This window comes from Bufo gargarizans, chromosome 3, assembly GCF_014858855.1.
Source record: "Bufo gargarizans isolate SCDJY-AF-19 chromosome 3, ASM1485885v1, whole genome shotgun sequence".
NCBI classification, from domain to species: domain Eukaryota; kingdom Metazoa; phylum Chordata; class Amphibia; order Anura; family Bufonidae; genus Bufo; species Bufo gargarizans.
The window spans coordinates 161340564-161362191 of record NC_058082.1 but is presented as its reverse complement, the minus strand read 5'-3'; the positions used below and the strand labels follow the sequence as shown (position 1 = coordinate 161362191).

The 21628-nt window shown below is 41.4% G+C and overlaps 1 protein-coding gene across 1 annotated transcript in view; it reads right to left on the bottom strand.

Moving 5' to 3' along the window:
• Positions 1-233: 233 nt before the first annotated feature.
• The window catches only part of DHH (desert hedgehog signaling molecule), a 60942-nt gene continuing 39547 nt past the window's right edge, over positions 234-21628 (bottom strand). Inside the window, exons 2-3 of the mRNA XM_044286028.1 lie at positions 9267-9528; positions 234-3848 (exon numbers count right to left, since the gene is read on the bottom strand). Of these exons, the coding sequence (XP_044141963.1) occupies positions 3220-3848; positions 9267-9528 (891 nt within the window). The 3' untranslated portion in view covers positions 234-3219. The remainder of the gene's footprint in view (positions 3849-9266; positions 9529-21628) is intronic.

Below are 21628 nucleotides of genomic sequence, written 5' to 3'. Positions count from 1 at the left end.
TGGCCAATCGCAGCGCACAGCTCATAGCCAGGCTATGAGCTGTGCGCTGCGATTGGCCAGCAGTGCAGCAAGGGACACGCCTCCTACAAGAAATCAGTCAGAGGGAGCGCAGACACCGGAGCCTATACCGGGCGAACGGAGCGGCGCCCAGACTTACTAGTAAGTGCAGGGGGACCCCTGGGCGCCGCTCTGCCCACAGGTATAGTTAGTTTTTAGTTTGTAGAGTAGTGAAAGGTCCTCTTTAAACGATTTAAATAATAACATTTTTAATATATTCACTTCTGTGTTCTGATACTGCTCTAGCATCACTGGATGGCCTGGATCCATGTGTGTATGCCAATGTGATGGCATAGGTAATAGCAAGTGTAATGTAGAGCTGTCTCAGGGGGCCAAGCAGAGTGCTGATGCAGGGATAGTATGAAAATGGTAGGTTGAAATAACTTCATATATTATAATGTAATATATATATATTTTTTTTTTTCTGCATTAATTCCTCTCAGTTTTTCAAAATTTGTTGAAACTATACTACCTCTTTAAATCTAATATTTCATGGTCAACTTCATAGGTAATGCCAGTTAGACATGAAATGCTCACATCTATTCAAATCCATAGCCATGTCCATTTAGAACAATTCTAGTCTTAAAAAAGTATTCCAAAAGAATTCCAGGCTCTGTTCACATCATGTTTGTGATGCATGTCTTGGTCCAGTGTATACCATAGAGCACTTTTGACATGCCCATAGATCAGGGATGGCCAACCTGCGGCTCTCAAAGACTGCCTACAGCAGGGCATGGTGGGAATTGTAGTTTTACAACAGCTTTAAGGCCGCAGGTTGGCCATCCCTGCCATAGACCATCATTAGTCAAAAATATATGATGCCAAAAGACTGTCCTCTTGGCATTCATTTGGTTGGTATATGTCAGCATACTTGATTGACCTTTTCAATTACGGTATTCTTTTCAATGCAAATGGCTTCTACAAAAAAGAGATACACCACACATACACAATTTTAAAATGACTCAATGATAAATATATGCAGCTATATAAGAATATAGTTGCATATATTGGGTGGTGTTCTTATGCACGTTGAATGTAGTGCCCAGACATGATGTGAACATTGCCTAACTTTGACAGTCAATGGTAATAGGGCTGAAACAAACTGACAACTAGTTTTATGAGCCATAAATATGCTCAGAGAAGTTGCCATTTCCGTTACACAATTCCTATTGGCAGGTTATATAACGTACATTATTAATATATAGAGAGGTACAACAGTATCCAACAGCTACTCATATATGAAAGATTTTTAAAGATATGATGGAAAGTGAAATAAAAAAATATATTTTGCAAAATATGCATTTTTTTTAAATAATCCTCTACCACTTATTAAAAGGGGCTTTCCTGGAGTAGAATATTGGTGAATATTGGTGAATATTGGCTCAGTTAGGTCATCAATACCAATCTGATTGGTGGTGGTCCAACTCCTGGCACAAATCAGCTATTTGAAGAATCCACTCAGGTTAGTGCTGCAGCCTTTTCCTAGGCCGATGACTTAACGTTCATAGGTCACATGGGCCATGTGCTGCTCAGTCCCATTCAAGTGAATGGGCCTGAGCTGCAGTACCAAGCATGGTCACTGTACAATGTATGGCACCGTGCTTGGTTTGTTGTGGAGAGGTTGCAGCACATACTCGAAGATTCATTTCAAACTGGAGATTAGAGGTGGCGGCGGTGCCAGATATTGGAACACACCGATCAGTTATTGATGTCCTATCCTAAGGACAGGTCATCAATTTTCTACTCCTGGAAAACCCCTTTAATTTAGGAATGTGTACCAGTGAAAGAGGATGCCACAAACGCCAAAGTTAAAAATGTATGTTCATGGGTGTAGTTCCCTTATAACAATTTTGATTAAATCATATATTCACCTCTGCCACTGAGTACAAACATAAATAATATTGTTATTCTGTAGACTGCTCTTAAAAATGTTTTCCGGGAATGATTTAAAATGACCACCAGCAACCTGTCCGAGAATGTGAGCATGACTGGTTCCTTTCACTTGCAGAGCTGCCTAGAGGAGTTAGGGGATGGGGCCTCACTACAAACTACACTCTAGCACTTTCTTATAACACATATTAGTGAGTGTTCCTGTCAGGCTGCTCAGCCATGATGGCATATCATAGGCAGGATCACATCATTACATGCTGTTGTGGAGCATTGTAGTGTTTAGTGAGGCTCTGTCCCCTCACCCCCTAGGAAGCTCTGCAAGTGGAGGCAACCAGTCCTGCTCACGTTTTAGGACGGGTTGCTGGTGGCCAATCATTCCCAGAGAACCCTTTCAGTAAAAAGCATAGTGTTTTATTGCCCTGTAGCACCCAGTGTAGCCGGATTCCTGCATTCAAACAAGTTCTATGAGAACCTTCCATTACTCAGGACAAATACTGGAAGATCATAGCTTTAACTGAAATCAATGTAATAAATAATCAGTGCACAATGGCCTTTGTTGTCTCCTATGTTTCTGGCTCAACAGATTTCGGTTTGTAGCTGAGCACACTTGGAGATGTATGCATGTATATCTGATGGAATAAATGCTAACTACATGAAATTATGCCAATCCAGTCAAAAATGGAAGACATTCTACGTAGATGGTTATCTCTTTAGTAGTGCCCATCTATGGCCAGTTACATGGTACTTACTGTTAAGCTGATGCTGCAAAAACCTAAAACTTGGCTAGATAAAGTTTGAGACTCATATGAAATCTGTATACTAATCAACACTAGTTACATGGATTCTACCATGGAATATCCATGTGATCTGCAACAAGTTGTACATGTCTGGATGGATTAGCTTTAAGTGTAATTGCAAAATGAGACCTGGTCTCCTCCACTACTGATCAAACATCTACTTTTTGACCATCCTCTGAGTTTTCTCATTCTTCTCACATGACCGTTACCAGTTATCCACAAAGAATTGTCAGCTTCTTAAGCTATTTTCATGGAGCCTTTGACATGCTGCTGGTCCATCTGAACAACATGATCATTATTCACCAGCTTTCATGGTATAGGCACTTTGGAATTTGAGGTCCTTTGGAGCCATGGGGTATGTGCTGTGATTGTTGAGCTTCTGCAGCATACAGGAAGCACCGGATAGAAGTCACTGTAGGTCTACAAGACCCTATTTCAGCAGCATTTCCAAATTACTGACCTAACATATGGCACTTCATGGCATTTCCCATCTGAGAACTTTCTTGGCCAGCACATAGAGGAAGTGGCAGTACCAATGAATTCCATCACTGTCTACAAATTGTGGCAATATGGAGAACATGTTGTAAAGGAATCTCAAAGGAGCAAATGATATGTGTGCTAGGTCATGCCATTCAATAGTTGCATAGCAGGATGCTAGAATGCCATCTACCAGTAGTGTACCATGGACTGTCAGTGGAGCAAAAACCCCAGTTTCTTCTTGTATAGACACACTTACCACTTTAGACGGTAGAATCTGAGTGCCATTGATGTAAATTTGAACAAAGTCTCCCACTTGCACATGATGGGCATAAACAGGCAGGAAAGCTGCCAGTGGGGTTTTGCTTACAAAAAGTAGATGGTTTGGTGTCAGCTGTAGCCTATAAGGATGTCCTTCAGCTTCAATAACAACAAAGGTGGCCAGTTTATCCAGGTCTCTGTGCAAAAATAACAAGACTTCTGTGGTTGTCACTTGTCCAGTCTCATCAGTAGTGAGGATCCTATCACCAAGCTGAAGCTTGGAAAGAGGTTTTCTTTCACCACCAGCTAGGTCAACCATGGCAGTGCCAGGAAAACAGCCCCCAGAACGGACTGCTAAGGAATTGTCTGAAAGTGAATATAATACAGGTTTATATCAGAACACATTTAAAAGGTATACATTTAAGAGACACAAAGTAAAAAAAAAGTGGTGAACAAACAAAATAGTAAAAAACTAATGCCAAAACTAAAGGTAATCTTGTCCACCCCAATAAGGAGGCTCTTCTCTACATCTTGCTATGTCTTGTCTTCTACAAATTTCTCTTCTCATTTAGGTTGTTTGCCCATTATTGTCACGTACTTTCATGTGCAAGTTGTAGGAAACTGCCACATGTTCAGGTTTTTTTTATGCAGTTTTTGAAGCCAAAATCAGGAGGAGATCCTAAAAGTAGAAAAAGTATTAAGGACTCTTTTTTTGAATCCACTCGTGGTTTTGATTTCAAAAACTGCATAAAAAAACCTAAACGTGTGGCAGCACCCTTAGGCTATCAACGGGTGCGGGTGAACGCACATAAGATCAGCAAGAATTTCTATGCGGATTTATGTGCATTACTGGAGCATGACCACAACAAAATCCACAATTGTGGTTTTTGTTGCGGATTTGATGCGGTTTTGACGCAGATCTCACCCTTCCATTGAAAAGTGTGAAATCCGTAGCTAAAACCACAAACATAATTGACATTTCATTATTTGAAATCTTTGTGGCAGATCAACTTCTGCACAGAAAAAATCTCCAAAGTGTACATCAGATGAGTGTAATCTCATACACTTTGCTGGTACTGTAAAATGCTGCGGTTTTTATGCACAGGAATCTGCGCTGAAAAACCGCAAACGTGTGAGATGGCCTTAGACTGCTGCCACATGTTCAGATTTCTTCATGCAAAACCAGGAGTGAAAGAGGATAAGTCATATCTGTGCTCAATGTTTTCTCTGGCTTTATGATCATCACCCGATTTTGGCTTTAAAAACTGCATACAAAAAAACTGAACGTGTGGCAGCACCCTTAGGCCTCATGCACACGACGGTTCAGTTTTTTGTGGTATACAAAACACTAAAGCCGCCCGTGTGCCTTCCGCAATTTGCGGAACGGAACAGGCGGCCCATTGTAGAAATGCCTATTGTTGTCCGCAAAACGGACAAGAATAGGACATTTTATATTTTTTTTTAGCGGGGCCATGGAACAGAGCAACGGATACGGACAGCACACGGAGTGCTGTCCGCATCTTTTGCGGCCCCATTGAAGTGAATGGGTCCGTACCCGAGCCGCAAAAATTGTGGCTCGGATGCGGACCATAACAACGGTCGTATGCATGAGACCTAAGGGTGCTGGCACACAGCGCAGTCTTGATGCAGTTGACTACATGCAGGTACTGCATAAACAAAAATGCATTCACAATGCAGTTATCGGCCAGTTTGGAAGCCTAATGAAATACTAGTGTTCTGCATGGGAGAAATCATATAAATTATTTAATTCATTGTTGCTGGCTCAATGCTTTGTTTGACTGCTTTGTGAATGCATCCTTGCTAATGCACTAAATGCGTCACAACTGCCTCTGTGTGGCAGCATCCTTACCAGCGAGTTTTCCATCCGTGTGCGATGCGTAAAGAAAATGCTGCATCTGGACTGAATCCTAAACCATTAATTGCTAGTCTTCAGTTTTTTTAATGCGCGTGGAAAACGCTATAAGGCTAGGTCCACACGACGACATTTGTCGCGCAACATTTTATATGTTGGAGCCCAGCCGCGCCCATCGATCCGGAGCCCAGCACCGCCTACAACTTAACTTATTTACTTCACTATCCCTGACGTCAGTTCTTCTCAGTGCCGTAATCTCGCAAAGAGGGAGCCGGCGCATGCGCAGTTGACTCGTTGAAGCCGGTGCCAGTAGTCCGCACGGGCGCAGACTACAGTGTCCACTGCGCCTGCGCGAGACTACGGAGCTGAGATGAACTGACGTCAGGAGAGTGCAGTGAATAAATTAAGTAGTAGGCGGTGCTGGGCTCCGGATCGATGGACGCGGCTGGGCTCCAACATATCATGGGACAACCGCTTAGGCTCCTGACAGAGGTGATTTACATATCAATAAGATCGCTTTTTATAAGAATCTAACAAACAAAGAGCATAAACAGAGGGATCATTGTAAACACTGCATGGAGACTAATAGGCACATCTAAATATCACTATATCTATAATCCTGGTGACAGAATCCCTTGAATGATACCTTGCATTGTACACCACCATTCTCATCCAAAACAATGAAAAAAGATGTGAAAAGTAAACCTTCCCTTGCAAAATGTCAACTTAGATCTGTTCATGTTTGCACTAGTTTTTAGACATAATCGTATCTGGACAATATGAGTGGTAATATATAGAGGTGTAAAAACCACAATATTACCATAAAATCCACTACTAGGTAAGTGATGTGTGACTGTTTACTTTTTAGTAATTTCAACAGGTAAGTGTAAAAAGAGAAAAAAATATCGAGAGATTAAGTGATTAAGGGTGGGTTCACACTAGCGTTAGGGATTCCGATTTAACACGGTTACGGAAAATAACGGAACCTATAAGACAGAAGGACAGATCCGTTCTTCTGCCCATATTTATTCCGTTTGCTCTCCGTGCTAATAGAAGTCTATGGGAATCAAAACAGATCCCTGTGGGTCCCGTTATGCAAGACGGAAAACAAAGTCCTGTGGATCCAGACGGATCCCTTATGCTTTCCCATGGACTTCTATTAGGACGGAAAGATTAAAGGCTTCAGTTTTGCATTCAGTCTGGGTATTCCGTTATTTTCCGTTATTTTATATAACGGAAAGCCATAGCTGAATCCCTAACGCTAGTGTGAACCCGCCCTAAGAGAACACAATAGTGAGAACTAAAATAAGAGAAGAGACAATGTGAAAAGAAGAGGGACTGAGAAGACAACAAGAGAGTAAAGTGTGAAATGCTGGTGCTAACACAATGGCTAAAGATGTGTGAAGGCAGGATGGGGGTTATAGTGTCATTACACTCAGTACAGTACACATTGTCTAGTATTAATGTGGGCTCATTACTGTATAATGAAGAGATACAGTGTTACATCTCCTCAAGGTAAAACCTCCCACTCTCCACTAGACTGGAAACAAGTAATAACTGTATACCTACTGTGACATGTTTTTACTTTAAAGGGCATCTGTCAGCAGATTTGTGCCTATAAAACCGGCTGACCTGTTACATGTGCACTTGGCAGCTGAAGACATCTGTGTTGGTCCCATGTTCATATGCGCCAGCATTGCTGAGAAAAATGAGGTTTTAATATATGCAAATGAGCCTCTTGGAGCAATGGGAGTGTTGCCGTTACACCGAGAGGCTCTGCTCTCTCTGCAACTACAGCATCCTCTGCACTCTTATTGAAAGGACCAAGCAGTGAAAACATCATCACACCTGGCCCTGTCAATCAAAGTGGAGAAAGAGCGGCAGTTGTAGATAGAGCAGAGCCTCTAGGAGTAACGACAACGCCCCTGTTGCTCCTAGAGGCTCATTTGCATATATTAAAACATCATTTTGCTCAGCAATGTGGCCACATATTAAAATGGGACCAACACAGATGCCTTCAGCTGCCAAGCGCACAAGTAACAGGTCAGTCAGGTACAAATCTGCTTAATAAAGGCCACTGTTCCCCCACTTATTGAACATTTATAAAGAGCTCAGGTGCCACTTTTTGTAGTTTAACTGCCGTAAACCCAAATCTCCTAATCTCCATAGTAATACTTGGGCCAAAAAAAACTGATAACTGGATTACTATCTGGTGTGGTTCCTAAATCAGTGACCTGTTTTATTTGTAAACAGGCTTAAAGGGAATGTGTCATCAGAAAGTGAGCCAGTTGCTACCCATAATATGTCTATTTTTTTTATATATATATTTTTTTTTCCATTAGTAAATGGCTTGATGAGGGGAAAGGGAACTTTTTTATTTGAAATTTAGATTTTTACAAAACACCTTTTTTACTATTTATTTTAGTCTCAATAGGGGAGTTTTTGAGGGTATAACCCCCTTTTACAATGCAGTACAATACATGCTGTATTGTATTGCATTGTACCTGTCAGTGTTACACTGACAGTTTGCCTATGAGACCTAGCCTGAGGTCTGGGCCCAATAGGCCTCCATAGCTGGCAAGCCCCAAGGCCTTGGAAGGCCTTGGGCTGCTATAGCAGCTATCGGCACACCACGATCACATCACTGGAAGCTGATAGGGTGAGAAAGGAAACTCCCTCCTTCTGTAAACCCCTTAGATACCAATGTCAGCATTGACCATGAAATCTAAGGGGTTAATCTGTCAGCATTTGCATTTTCAGCGATGCTGGTGGATAGAACAGGTTGGTAACAGCTGGGCCCCTGCCAGCTTCTGTGTCTCCTCGATCACTAAGAAATCTGGAACTCCCTGTCAAAAGGGTTAAATCATTTTTGGTGATGTTATTTTTAATTTTCCATGTCAATATCAATATAAAAAAAATTCCTGCAGTTTTTGCACTGGCGACTAAGCCTAACAATGGGTCAATTCTTGTTCTGTACAGATTACTTGACCGCAGTTATCTCTTTATCATTACAGACAGGATTAGAATGACAGACATCACCTGTGTATAGATAGCACAAGATCCACGATTCACAATAGATGATTGTCAAAGCTCATCTACTTCCTCCTGACCTCTGCACAGAGCATGCCTAGAAAACTCTCCCATAGAAGTCAATGAGGTCCCTCTACACTATTGTGTCTATGGCCCATGGTGGCTGCTGTAAATACTCTAAATACTGTTAAGAACAGCTCAGGCAAGATGGCAGCCCCCATAATTATGTTGAGGAAATACAATAAAAAAATCTGCAATCAGAAAATAAAAACAGATAAAAAAAAGGATATGTCTCGCCACCTGGTTTTTACTGGAAGATAACATTTTCGGAGACCTATTCCCTTTAGAGAAGTACCATGGACTAACAAAACTGTGTAAACTAAGTCCTTGACTCTGCATAGTCTTTATTCACAGGGATTATAATTCATTGTTGACCAAGTATTAGCTCTCTGCCAAACAGTAACCCATATATCAGCTTCTCTGTATCACTGGATGGAGATTTGGCACAACTCCAGACAAACCGGAACTTTAAGGGTACGACCACACAGTCAGGTTTCCTGATGCAGTTTTGGAAGCCAAAACCAGGAGTGAATTTAAAAAAAGTGAAGTCGTATCTGTACTTTCTACTTTCTCTCCTGGTCCGCTCCTGATTTTGGCTTCCAAAACTGTATGCAAAAACCTGTCCATATAGCCATACCCTAAAGTAGTTTTCTTTAATGTGAAGGTCCGACCACTGGGGACATCCACTAATCTGCAGAACGAAGGGGGCTACTCAACTGAACTTATCTATTATATTTTATATTGATCCATTTTATATTGAAATGTAATCTCATATATGCAGTAGTGGTAGTTCCCAGGTCTGATATCTTTTGAAATAATACCTGCTTTCACAGACACATGAATGTGTGCTTTTGACTCATAATACACCCAGTCAAAGCCAGCTTCAACTGCAAGGCGGGCCAACATGCCATATTTGCTTTTGTCTCTGTCTGAGGTTGTGATGTCAAGCGCACGTCCTTCATAATGCAGGGAATCATGGGAATGGTGGCCATCCTCATCCCATCCTTCAGTAACCCGCAACCTCACACCTGGCCACATGTTCATCACAGAGATAGCCAATGCATTCACTCTGTCCTTGCAGCGCTGAAATAAAGGGGAAAAAAAAGACCAGTTAAGAGAAGTATATTTAGGTAATACTTCCACATGCAAATTCCATTTTCCAACTTCTAGTGGAAATTTAATAAACATGTATTTAATAAAACTCTTAGGTACAAATATTCAGTTGTAAATATGATGAAATACTCTGAAGTGATAAAGTGATGACTATGATTTTTGACGCTTACTCGGGCCGCGGGAGATTTCGTGCCAGATCTTCTGGCCCGTTGCAAGCAAATGGAGGCGGTAAGTATGATTTTAATTTTCTTTTGTTTATTTCACCAATCACCAATCGACATTCCGATCTCCCCTTCCTACCAGATTGCTCCCTTAGTACATACAATTCCTTGATTCACTCCTTTGATATAATTCCTCGCTTTACTCCTTCAATAATCCTTCGATATTTCCTCGATATCTTCGAGTTACTTAGAATAGTCCATCTTCTTGAGGAACGAGGATATACGATTGTTATAAATCGAGGGAACTATATGAGATAATTATGGGATAAATCACCCCCTATATCCTATAAGATGTGTGCGCTGGGTTGGAATTCATTGACGGCGGTACCACATGCGTTTCCTATGGGGCATGACCTATATAGAGTCCTATACAGATATCCATTCAAGGTGAGAGGCTGAGCCGCTGGTGTCTGTCCTTTTCAATCACCAATCATGTATGAGCGTGGCATCTGAGGGGTACAATGATGGGCAGCGGCGCTATCGCATTGGCCACTAAGCTACCAGCTACTTACAAAAAAATGCACTCTGTAATTAAGTAATTCGTCACAAAGCGAATTTTTTTTTGAATTCGGCGAAGCAGCCAAATTGAATTTTCCAAAACTTTGCTCATCTGTAAATATTACCGTAGAGTCCTATATAAATGGTTTTAGGAATTTCTATTAAAAAGAAGGTTTATGTTGCAGCAGTTTTGGGGATTTAGTATGGGACTAGCTTTCTCTGTAGTAAAGAATATACCTGTCATCGTCTCATCTCTATATCCTAATCTCTTGCTGTCTTCCTTCTTCTCATAAACTGATTTAAAGTGTAGCTGCCATTTATTTATTTTTTCTAATGTGTAGGGAACATGCTGGTCAGTTACTCAGCGCATCGGGGATACAGAACAGAGCTGGCCACGGTGATCAGTGTCAATATAGCAGGAGGGCAAGGCAAATTTCATATGCACAGTACAGATAGCCGTTTCTAGAAATATATAAGAGCCAGCAGGGAGGTAAAAAGAATTAACCCCAGCCGTTTTCACATTTCAGGGCAATGTTTCTCATATAAATGTAAAAGTCATCTAAATAAAGTGTAATATAAAAATGTTCCCTATCACTGTCCCTACACATTAGATGAAAAAATAAATAAATGGCAGTTATACTTTAAGGTTTTTATTCATATTTTGCCTAGTAAACCCTCAGTCTATTTGTTTTACTGTCATCAGTTTTTTATTTGCCAGCCATGTACAATTAAAACTACAGACTGATAAATGGTTTCCTTTAGGAATTCTGTAACAAAATGCTGTGCCCAAGCAATTTGTCTGGTGCCCATCCTCCACCAGTCACCCACGGGCACAGCCAGTTATCTCTGGTATGCTTGCTCTGTAGTCAGTACCGAGGGACAATCTTGTGTTTCTCTGAGACGATGCATTGGCACAGAGATTTTGTCACGTCAGCTCTACTAGATCTGTAGATACATAAAATGTATCTTGTATGCCCCGTATACCATCAGTGGGCATATTTTAGTGTTTCCTACTGGTATCTTATTAGGATACATTAGACGCACAGAGCAGAGCTCTTTATTAGGTAAACCTCACGATTAATGCAAATATCTACTCATCAAGTGGCATCATGAGAGGAAGCCAATGTGGTCCTAAGGTTCAGTCGTAGTTCAGACTCATCACTAGAGTTGTGAAGAAATATAATGTGAATGACTGTTGATGACAGGTTTTGTATATTAAAAAGTGCAGAGAGACAGCTAATGGCCAGCAGCTATTGAAGGTGTATGGGCATCTTTAGACTGGGCCCACTAGAGGAAATTATTCAAATTATTCACATAACATCATTAAAGTCTAAAAGGTTTTGATTAAAAGAAATAGACCCTAGTGGCAAACGATTGACTCCAAAGGCATCTCCAAATGTTTTTAATTTTCTCCTGGACCTTTGAGGCCAACTGTGGTACCAGAGCCTGGGCCCACTGGAGGATCCTCTGGTGGGCCAGACCAATGCTGTCTTTAGATGGTCACCAGTTCCCAATAGAATATAGCACCTTTGGCATATTAAGAGAAAAGGGAGATTCCCAGCTGGAAAGTGTAGCCACAGCAAAATCATTTTTGTGAGTATAGAGCAGAATCTCTCACAAATGTTTCGAAGACCTGATTGAATCTATGCCATAAATAATTCAGTGCAAAGTGCATCCTAATATGGCCTACAAAGATGTGCCTCATACAGTCCTGATCAAAAGTTTAAGACCACTTGAAAAATGGCAAAAAATCATATTTAGCATGGCTGGATCTTAACAAGGTTCCAAGTAGAGCTTTAACATGCAACAAGAAGAAATGGAGTGAGACAAAACATTTTTTGAGCATTCAATTTAATGAAAACAACAAATAAACTGAAACAAGCTGTTTTTCAGCTGATCAAAAGTTTAGGACCACACCTCCAAAAAAAAAAAACTAACCCCCCCCCCCCCCCATAACAGAAATCCAACTTCCAAACATGAACTCAGTAATGAGTAGCTCCGCCGTTATTGTTTATCACTTCCAAAATTAGTTTTGGCATGCTTGATGCATGAGGTGAGTGGGAACATTTCTCCAAGTGGTGAAGACAGCCACACAGATGAGGGCCCTCAGTCATGAGGAATGCTCTCTGCAACATCTGGACATAGCCAGCGACCGTTTGACCCCAGACCATTATGGCGCCCCCTCCACTGTGGCGCGTAGGAAACATCTCAGGTGGGATCTGCTTGTCATGCCAGTAATGCTGAAAACCATCAGGATCATCAAGGTTAAATTTTTTCTCATCAGAGAATAAAACTTTCTTCCACCTTTGAATGTCCCATGTTTGGTGCTCTCTTGCAAAGTCCAAACGAGCAGTTCTGTGGCGTTCAAGGAGACGAGGTCTTTGAAGATGTTTTTTGTTTTTGAAGCCCTTAAGTCTCAGATGCCGTCTGATGGTTATGGGGCTGCAGTCAGCATCACTAAGGGCCTTAATTTGGGTCGAGGATCGTCCAGTGTCTTGACGGACAGCCAATTGGATCCTCCGGCTCAGTGCTGATAAAAAAAATTTGGGTCTTCAACTTGACTTTTTTGTTCCATAACCCTCAGGATCATTTAAGAAATTCCAAATGACTGTCTTACTCCGTCCCACCTCAGCAGCAATGGCACGATGTGAGAGACCCTGCTTATGCAATTCAACAACCCACCACGTTCAAAAAGGGAGAGTTTTTTTGCCTTTGCCATCACAACGTGTGACTACCTGACAGAAGATGACAATGAATCCACATCTTTGCACAGATTTGGCTGTGGTCCTAAAATTTGGATCAGCTGAAAAACAGCCTGTTTCAGTTTAATCGTTATTTTCAATTAATTCAATGCTCAAAACATGTTTTGTCTCACTCCCATTTCTTCTGATTGCATGTTGAAGCTCTACTTGGAACCTTGTTAAGATCCAACAATGTAAAATATGATTTTTTGCCATTTTTCAAGTGGTCTTAAACTTTTGATCAGGACTGTATATATATATTTGGACTAGACTATATTTGTGTGTGCATGTCTATTCAGGTATGGCTGCTAATTTGACTTTTGATCACTTTCTGTAATACAAAGGGACATTCATGTTATGAGCCACTGAAGCCTTTATTCAATAATAAAATAATGTGGCCATGAATGCCTGAATGAAGCCAAGCTCCCTGTCCCGTCACTCCCAGCTCGTAACATACGGCTCAATGACTTCACTTTAATAGCTGGTCATTAATTAACTTACTTCCATGCAAATTTCTAATCTGGAATGTTGAAAATCTAAAAACTTTAAGATTTTGCTTCCTGCAACACTCCCACTAATGACATTCTTCATGAGACACCTTACACAAAATATACAGTATTCCTCATGTTCCACCGAAAATTCACTGCAAAACGTCTCCAGGTCATAGCTGTGGTAATATATATCATTTGCCATAAAGACAAATATTCAGATTTTTGCCTCTTTTGCTAGATTTTGGGGAGGGAAGGCCATATGTAAGTATACTGCAGAAGTGGGATGAATATATTACAGTGAAGACTCCATGGTGAATTCAAAACTTCCAGGTGTGGACCCTTGATTTTGAGTGCAAAGTGCCACCTCAAAGTGCTCTGGCTAAACCCTTCCTTAACTGCACACTCATTAAGAGAATACAGAGGCCGTTTTCTAGACCTGTGTTCTGTCAATGAAGATTTGGAGGGTGGTTGTGATGGTCATTAGTGCTTTACCCCTTTATCTCCCCACACAGAAGAAGTAATTGGTTCCTATATTCTATTGACAGGGCTTGATTTCCTCACGCCTGTTTTTTCCTTTTATTAGAATCAATCCTGGGACTTTTTGGAAATGCAGTTGTCTGAAGCCTCCATACACATTAGGCCTCTTACACACGGGCAAGTTTTCCGTGCGGGTGCAATGCGTCAGGTGAACGCATTGCACCCGTTCTGAATCCGGACCTATTCATTTCTATGAAGCTGTGTTTTTCACGCATCACTTGTGCGTTGCATGAAAATCGCAGCAAGCTCTATATTCCATAGAAGTGAATGGGGCTGCGTGAAAATCGCAAGCATCTGCAAGGCGTAAAAATCGCAAGCATCCGCAAACAAGTACGCATGCGGTGCGATTTTCATGCATGGTTTCTAGGAGACGATCGGGATGGGGACCCGATCTTTATTATTTTCCCTTATAACATGGTTATAAGGGAAAATAATAGCATTCTTAATACAGAATGCTAAGTAAATTAGGGATGGAGGGGTTAAAAAATAAAAATAAAAAATTTAACTCACCTCATCGACTTGTTCGTGCTGCGTGGCTTCTCTTCTTTCTTCTTCTTGGTGATGGACCATGTGATGTGCGCAGTGACATCACCAAAGGTCCTTTTCCTCCCAGGTCATCAAAGAAGAAGAAAGAAGAGAAGCTGGGCTGCGCGAACAAGTGGATGAGGTGAGTTAAAAAAAAATTTTAATCCCTCCATCCCTAATTTACTTAGCATTCTGTATTAGAATGCTATTATTTTCCATTATAACCATGTTATAAGGGAAAATAATAAAATATACACAACACCTAACCCAAACCCGAACTTCTGTGAAGAAGTCCGAGTTCGGGTCTGGGTACCAAACACGACGATTTTTCTCACATGAGTGCAAAATGCATTAAAACGCTTTGCACTCGCGCAGAAAAATCGCGCATTTTCCCGTGACACACCCGCATCCTATCCGGCCCTCACACGCAATGCCCGTGTGAAAGAGGTCTTAGTGTATAGTCGGCTCAGACTAAAAAGGGTCAGCTCAGCTAAATGTAATGATACATTTCACGCGTCGATCCGTTGCTTCATTATGGAGAAAAGTACTTTTAATCAACATGCAAACAAGCTGTTAAGTGCACCAAGCGTGACCCGAAGCCACTCTGTGCACCCTTGCTCCTTCCGCTTCCTATGCCAGACCCTCCCTCTCCTTGATTGGCAGGGCCAGGGAATATGAGGATGCTGGAACCTGGTGACAGACTTACCTTAAACTAACCATTATACAAACTCCAGTAAATTGGATTGAATCAGTCAATTTTTTCATGTTTTTTACTTGTAAGTCACAAGATAGCATACATGCCAGCCACCTACCACCACTCACTAGGTTTGGTCTTATGGTGGATTTAGACTGCCCGACAGAGCAGGCAATTATCATATAACTGCCGGCTTGTCAGTGGAGGTAAGAGCAGCACTTACATGCAGCGATCGCCTCCACTGTATGGGGATGAGTGATGGCTACTGCAATGACTTGTCCTCATACAGTTTCATTGTTTCTGGGCACACAACACGATCTGCTGCCCAGAAATGATAATTGAGGTGCCCACATGAAAGATCATTTCTCCCAATGAACAAGCACTCAGCATTCATCTGGTGATCTGCGGCACCTTTACATGGGCAGATTATCGGGAACCGGAGTTCGGACTAATATTCATTCCCAATAATTGGCCCAACAATTGTGCTGTGGAAATCCACCTTTAGTTGCACAGATAATTTAGTAGATATGACTGTTGCTAAACATTAGTATTCATCATGTTAACTAAGTCCAGATTGTTTGCAAACTACTTCAACTTCTTTTGCATCTATCACAAAATGGATCAGATACTAAAAAAATCTCTTTGTCTAACTAACATCACTCTCAGGGACAGTTGCCAATTAGTCACCAAGTGAGTGGGAGACATTGATTCCCTCTTGTTTTCTTTCCTGGCAACTAGTATAAAGCATCCTACACATTTACCAAAGCAACAGTATATTGATATATTATATGTCCACTTATTATTCAGATATGTTTGGGATGGATATCTTCTATCTTGAAAGTGATTAAAGGGAGTCTGTCACCTCCTTTTACCATTTTAAGCTGGCACCATCGCTATGTTCACTAAAGTACCTTATTTCCAGCAGTCTTCTTTTTACTTTATTTCGTTTTGTAGTTTTGATATAAAAGCGCTTTTTATGTTATGCTAATTAGGGTCCAAGGTGCCCAGAGGTTTTTTTTTTTTCCCTCTCCGGTGCCCAGTGACGCCCCCCTGCAGTGCCCAAGAACGCCTCCTGATCATCAAATAACCTCCCACAGCCTGGCAAATGGTTCCGCCCCCTCCCCACGTCATAGTCTACCTTATAGAAATGCCCCGTCCTTCTTCCTGTCTGCGGCCAGAAAACTTGCGCAGGCGCAGTACCGCCTGCGGCCTGTGCGATCATCAACGTCCTGAGGGCAACAGCGCTCAGGTCACATCACTGGGCTCGGCGCATGCCCAGTGAGACTTTTGAGGCTGTTGCCCTCAGGAGCTTGATGATCGCGCAGGCCGCAGGCGGTACTGCGCCTGCGCAAGTTTTCTGGCCGCAAACAAGAAGAAGGACGGGGCATTTCTATAAGTTAGACTATGACGTGGGGAGGGGGTGGAACCATTTGCCAGGCTGTGGGAGGTTATTTGATTATCAGGAGGCATTGTTGGGCACTGCAGGGGGGTGTCACTGGGCACCGGAGAGTGAAAAAAACGCCCCTGTGGGCACCTTGGACCCTAATTAGTGCTTTTATATCAAAACTACAAAACGAAATAAAGTAAAAAGAAAACTGCTGGAAATAAGGTACTTTAGTCAACATAGCGATGGTGCAAGCTTAAAATGGTAAAAGCAGGTGACAGGTTCCATTCCTCTTTGGTTGTACAGAGGATAACACATATGCAGTCACCTAGAGACTACTACAAGCAGGAGTGGATTGAAACTACATTATGGAAATTACGGCAAAATCAAATCCCCCCCATTCTCTAGTTTTGGATCAATTCTGCTAGAAATCATGCCTTTGGGGAAAGCACAGAATATTAGGAAAGGAATAAAATCCCATATTATATTTGCTTGTGTTGCCCAAATCATAAACACACTTTAAAGTAACCTCTCCTGGCATGTCTGCTTTAGTAACTACATGCATTCCCATTGTAATAAAGATTCTGGAGCAGCTATTCTTATTACTCTTTGTAGTGCCATTTCTTTATTATTCCTGCTAGAAGTTAAGAATGAATTACTAGGAGGTTGCAATGAGGATCCAAATGGGTGTCACCAGTCTGACACTGGCAGCACTGATTGGATAATGTCAGACTGCTCAGGGACACACCTCCAACTGGTAACACCTTTTTGGACCCTCACTGGGGTGCAATCTGGTGCCTGTATGAAATTGGGGGCTGATTTGGGGTGTGATCTGGGGTCTGTATGAATTTGGAATCTGATCTGAGGGTTTATTGGGGCCTGAATGAATTTGATTTGGGGTCTAACGTGTGCTCTGTATGAATGTGTGGAATGATCTGCGGTCTGCATTAATTTTAGCATTTGATCTGGAGGTCTTTATTAATTTTGGAGTCTGTCTGGAGGTCTGTCCGGTCTGAAAGTCTATTAGTTTTAGGGGCTGAGAGTCTGTTAATTTTGGGTTCTGCATCAATTTTGGGCTCTGTCTGGAGGTCTGTATGAATTGGAGTCTGGTCTTGAAGTCTATTAAGTTTGAAGTCTGGGGGGTCTGTTATTTGTGGGGCCCAAGAGTTTGTATTCATTTGGAGGTCTGTCTGGAGGTTTGTATAACTTTGGGTTTGGAGGTCCATATTTATTTTGGGCTTTGTCTGGGAGTGTATTCATTTTTGAGTCTAGTCTGGGAGTCTATTAATTTTTTGGGGTTTGTCTAGAGCACTGTATTAATTTGGGGGCCTAGGTGTCTTTATTAATTTTGAGGTTTGTCTGGGTGACTGTATTAATTTTGAGGGTCTGAAAGTCTATTAATTTTCAAGTCTCATCTGGGATCTGTATTAAGCAGAGGTTGTCCAGCCATGAATAATTTATTTTTGAAAACTAAGTATAATGTCATAAAATAATAAAAGTAGTGATATTGTTCTTTTTCCGCTGCTTCCAATGTCCTAGCTGGTCTCTGTACTTCCAAGTCCTTCTCAGCTTGGACAAGTGACCACCACGGCCAGTGACTGGGAAGCAAACGATGGAGGGTCAGTATGGTTTCAGTAACTGAACCTCCTGGGCCCTAATGCAAAATATGTAATCAAGTGCCAAGTGCCATTTATTTATACTGATGTCCTCTTATATAGGAGAGGGGGCTGCATACCCTGGCTAAAAATGCCTACACAGTAAACTCAGCACTCTTCAGGAGAAACTGTCACGATGGGCTGTTCCAAAGGGGAGAACAAAGTGGAGACATCACGCGTAAGTTACTAGATTTACATTTGTTATACTTGTCACTGCTTCTTTTATAATATGTTTACATTTCTTTATTAGAAAGTAAGGTCACTTTAAATTAATTCAGGGTGGACAAAATTAGCCTACTCTTCCTAAGGCACCAAAATACTTTGTCCCTGCCCTACTTAATGTAGAGGTGACTTTATTTTGTAATGTATAATGGATAATATATCAGCATACACAGCACTCTTGTTCATTCGGGATGGAATATAACAACTTAGACTACTTTCACACTTTCGACAGAGTGATCCGGCAAGCAGTATGCCAACTGATGGCATTTGTAAGACTGATCTGAATAATGCCTGATCAGTCTGAAAAATGCATTGCAATACCGGATCCGTCTTTCCAGTGTCATCCGAAAAAACGGATCCGGTGTTTATTTCTTTCACCATTTTTTCGGTCTGCGCATGACGGATCCAGCATTCCAGTATACTAATACATTCCTATGGAAAAAAATGGCATGCAGACAAGTGTTCAGTTTTTGGGCCGGAGATAAAACCGTAGCATGCTGCGGTATTATCTCCGTCCTGATCAGTCAAAAACACTGAACTGAAGACATCCTGATGCATCCTGAACGGATTACTCTCCATTCAGAATGCATGGGGATAAAACTGATCAGTTCTGTTCCGGTATTGAGCCCCTAGGACGGAACTCAGCGCCAGAAAAGAAAAACGCTAGTGTGAAAGTACCCTTAGGCTGGTTATTCACAGTCAAGTTTAGTTTTTTTGTAAACGTTTTTGTAGCCAAAACTAGAAGTTCATTGAACAAAAGAGGAGGAGTAGCAACTGTCTTATATACAGGACTTTCTCCTGCTTTATGATCCACACCTAGTTTTGGCTTAAAATAAAAAAAAAACGAACAAAGCCTGAGTGTGAAAACCCAGCCTTAGGATGCGCCTCTGCAGCTGTAAACACACATTGGGGAGCTCACTGGGTTGGGGGCCCACTCAGATGTGTTTCTATAGAAAATCCCCTTCCCCCATGCTGAACCCCTAGCTATGCTTCTGAGAGGATGCAAGTAGTTGCTTAAACAGACAAGTTAGAAGAGGCTACATAACTCCTCAACAGTTTGAAGATTGTAATATTGAAATTATCGGAAACCTTCAAAAGAAACCTGAAAACCCACCCCTTCAGACAAGCCTGCAACCTACAGTAATCCTGCTACTGCTATACCACTATGACCAGCTTCACCCTCACCTACTGTGTCCTTCCCCCATATCCTGTAGATTGTAAGCCCTCGCAGGCAGGGTCCTCTCTCCTTCTGTACCAGTTTGTAACTCTTGGGCCAGATTTATCATTACACTTACATCTTACTCCACTTTTACATACAGTACAGACCAAAAGTTTGGACACACCTTCTCATTCAAAGAGTTTTCTTTATTTTCATGACTATGAAGGCATCAAAACTATGAATTAACACATGTGGAATTATATACATAACAAAAAAGCGTGAAACAACTGAAAATATGTCATATTCTAGGTTCTTCAAAGTAGCCACCTTTTGCTTTGATTACTGCTTTGCACACTCTTGGCATTCTCTTGATGAGCTTCAAGAGGTAGTCACCTGAAATGGTCTTCCAACAGTCTTGAAGGAGTTCCCAGAGATGCTTAGCACTTGTTGGCCCTTTTGCCTTCACTCTGCGGTCCAGCTCACCCCAAACCATCTCGATTGGGTTCAGGTCCGGTGACTGTGGAGGCCAGGTCATCTGGCGCAGCACCCCACCACTCTCCTTCATGGTCAAATAGCCCTTACTTTCAAAGTTTTCCCAATGTTTCGGACTGACTGACCTTCATTTCTTAAAGTAATGATAACCACTCGTTTTTCCTTACTTAGCTGCTTTTTTCTTGCCATAATACAAATTCTAACAGTCTATTCAGTAGGACTATCAGCTGTGTATCCACCTGACTTCTCCTCAACGCAACCGATGGTCCCAACCCCATTTATAAGGCAAGAAATCCCACTTATTAAACCTGACAGGGCACACCTGTGAAGTGAAAACCATTTCAGGTGACTACCTCTTGAAGCTCATCAAGCGAATGCCAAGAGTGTGCAAAGCAGTAATCAAAGCAAAAGGTGGCTACTTTGAAGAACCTAGAATATGACATATTTTCAGTTGTTTCACACGTTTTTGTTATGTATATAATTCCACATGTGTTAATTCATAGTTTTGATGCATTCAGTGTGAATCTACAATTTTCATAGTCATAAAAATAAAGAAAACTGAATGAGAAGGTGTGTCCAAACTTTTGGTCTGTACTGTATGTCTAAAGTCACTTTTGGCTAAGTCAGATTTATTAATGGTCCTTTAATACTGTGATAAATGTAGTTTGACGGTAGCAGTTTATCCTTCAGTAAGCGGCTTTACAAAAGTCGCACGACTTTACGAAAAAGTCGCATGTTCTGTTAAAAAGTCGCAAAAGATAAGCATGGTCCTCACTGGAGTGAAATTGCGCAATTTTTTGCGTCTTTTTAAAAATTGTTGCAATAGTAAATCTGTCTAGAGATTCTGTCTTTCAGAAAACTGGCGAGCATAGCGCAGAGCCAATAAAAGTCGCAAATTGTTGCGCAGTTTTAGCGATTGTCCGACTTTTTCACTCTATTATTTTGATTTAAGCTAATGATAAATCTGGGCCATTGTGTTCATGCTTATTGCAATTGTCTGTATTATGTATGTGCACCCCTTTTCATATGTACAGTGCCATGAAATGAATGGCGCCTTATTAATAATGATAACAAAATTACCTTTTCACTTTATGGCTATACAGGGCTTGCTACAAGACACATCTCTGAAAACTGTACCGTAGTGAGACATTCACCTCTGTGTCCATTGTATAACCAAGACAGATTCTTATTCACTGGAAGTAAACTATCACGGTCCCTCTTGAATAACTACAACCAGATCTTGTGTAGATACATGTAGATATATATTGGGAAAAATGTCTAACATTGCATTACACAAAAAACAACTTTTTTTTCTGAAAATGTAATCTCCTTTATGATACAGCCACACATGGCAGATACATTACAGATTTAGGCCTCATGCACACAACCGTTTTTTGGGTCCGCATCCAAGCCAAAGTTTTTGCGACTCGGGTGCGGACCTATTCACTTCA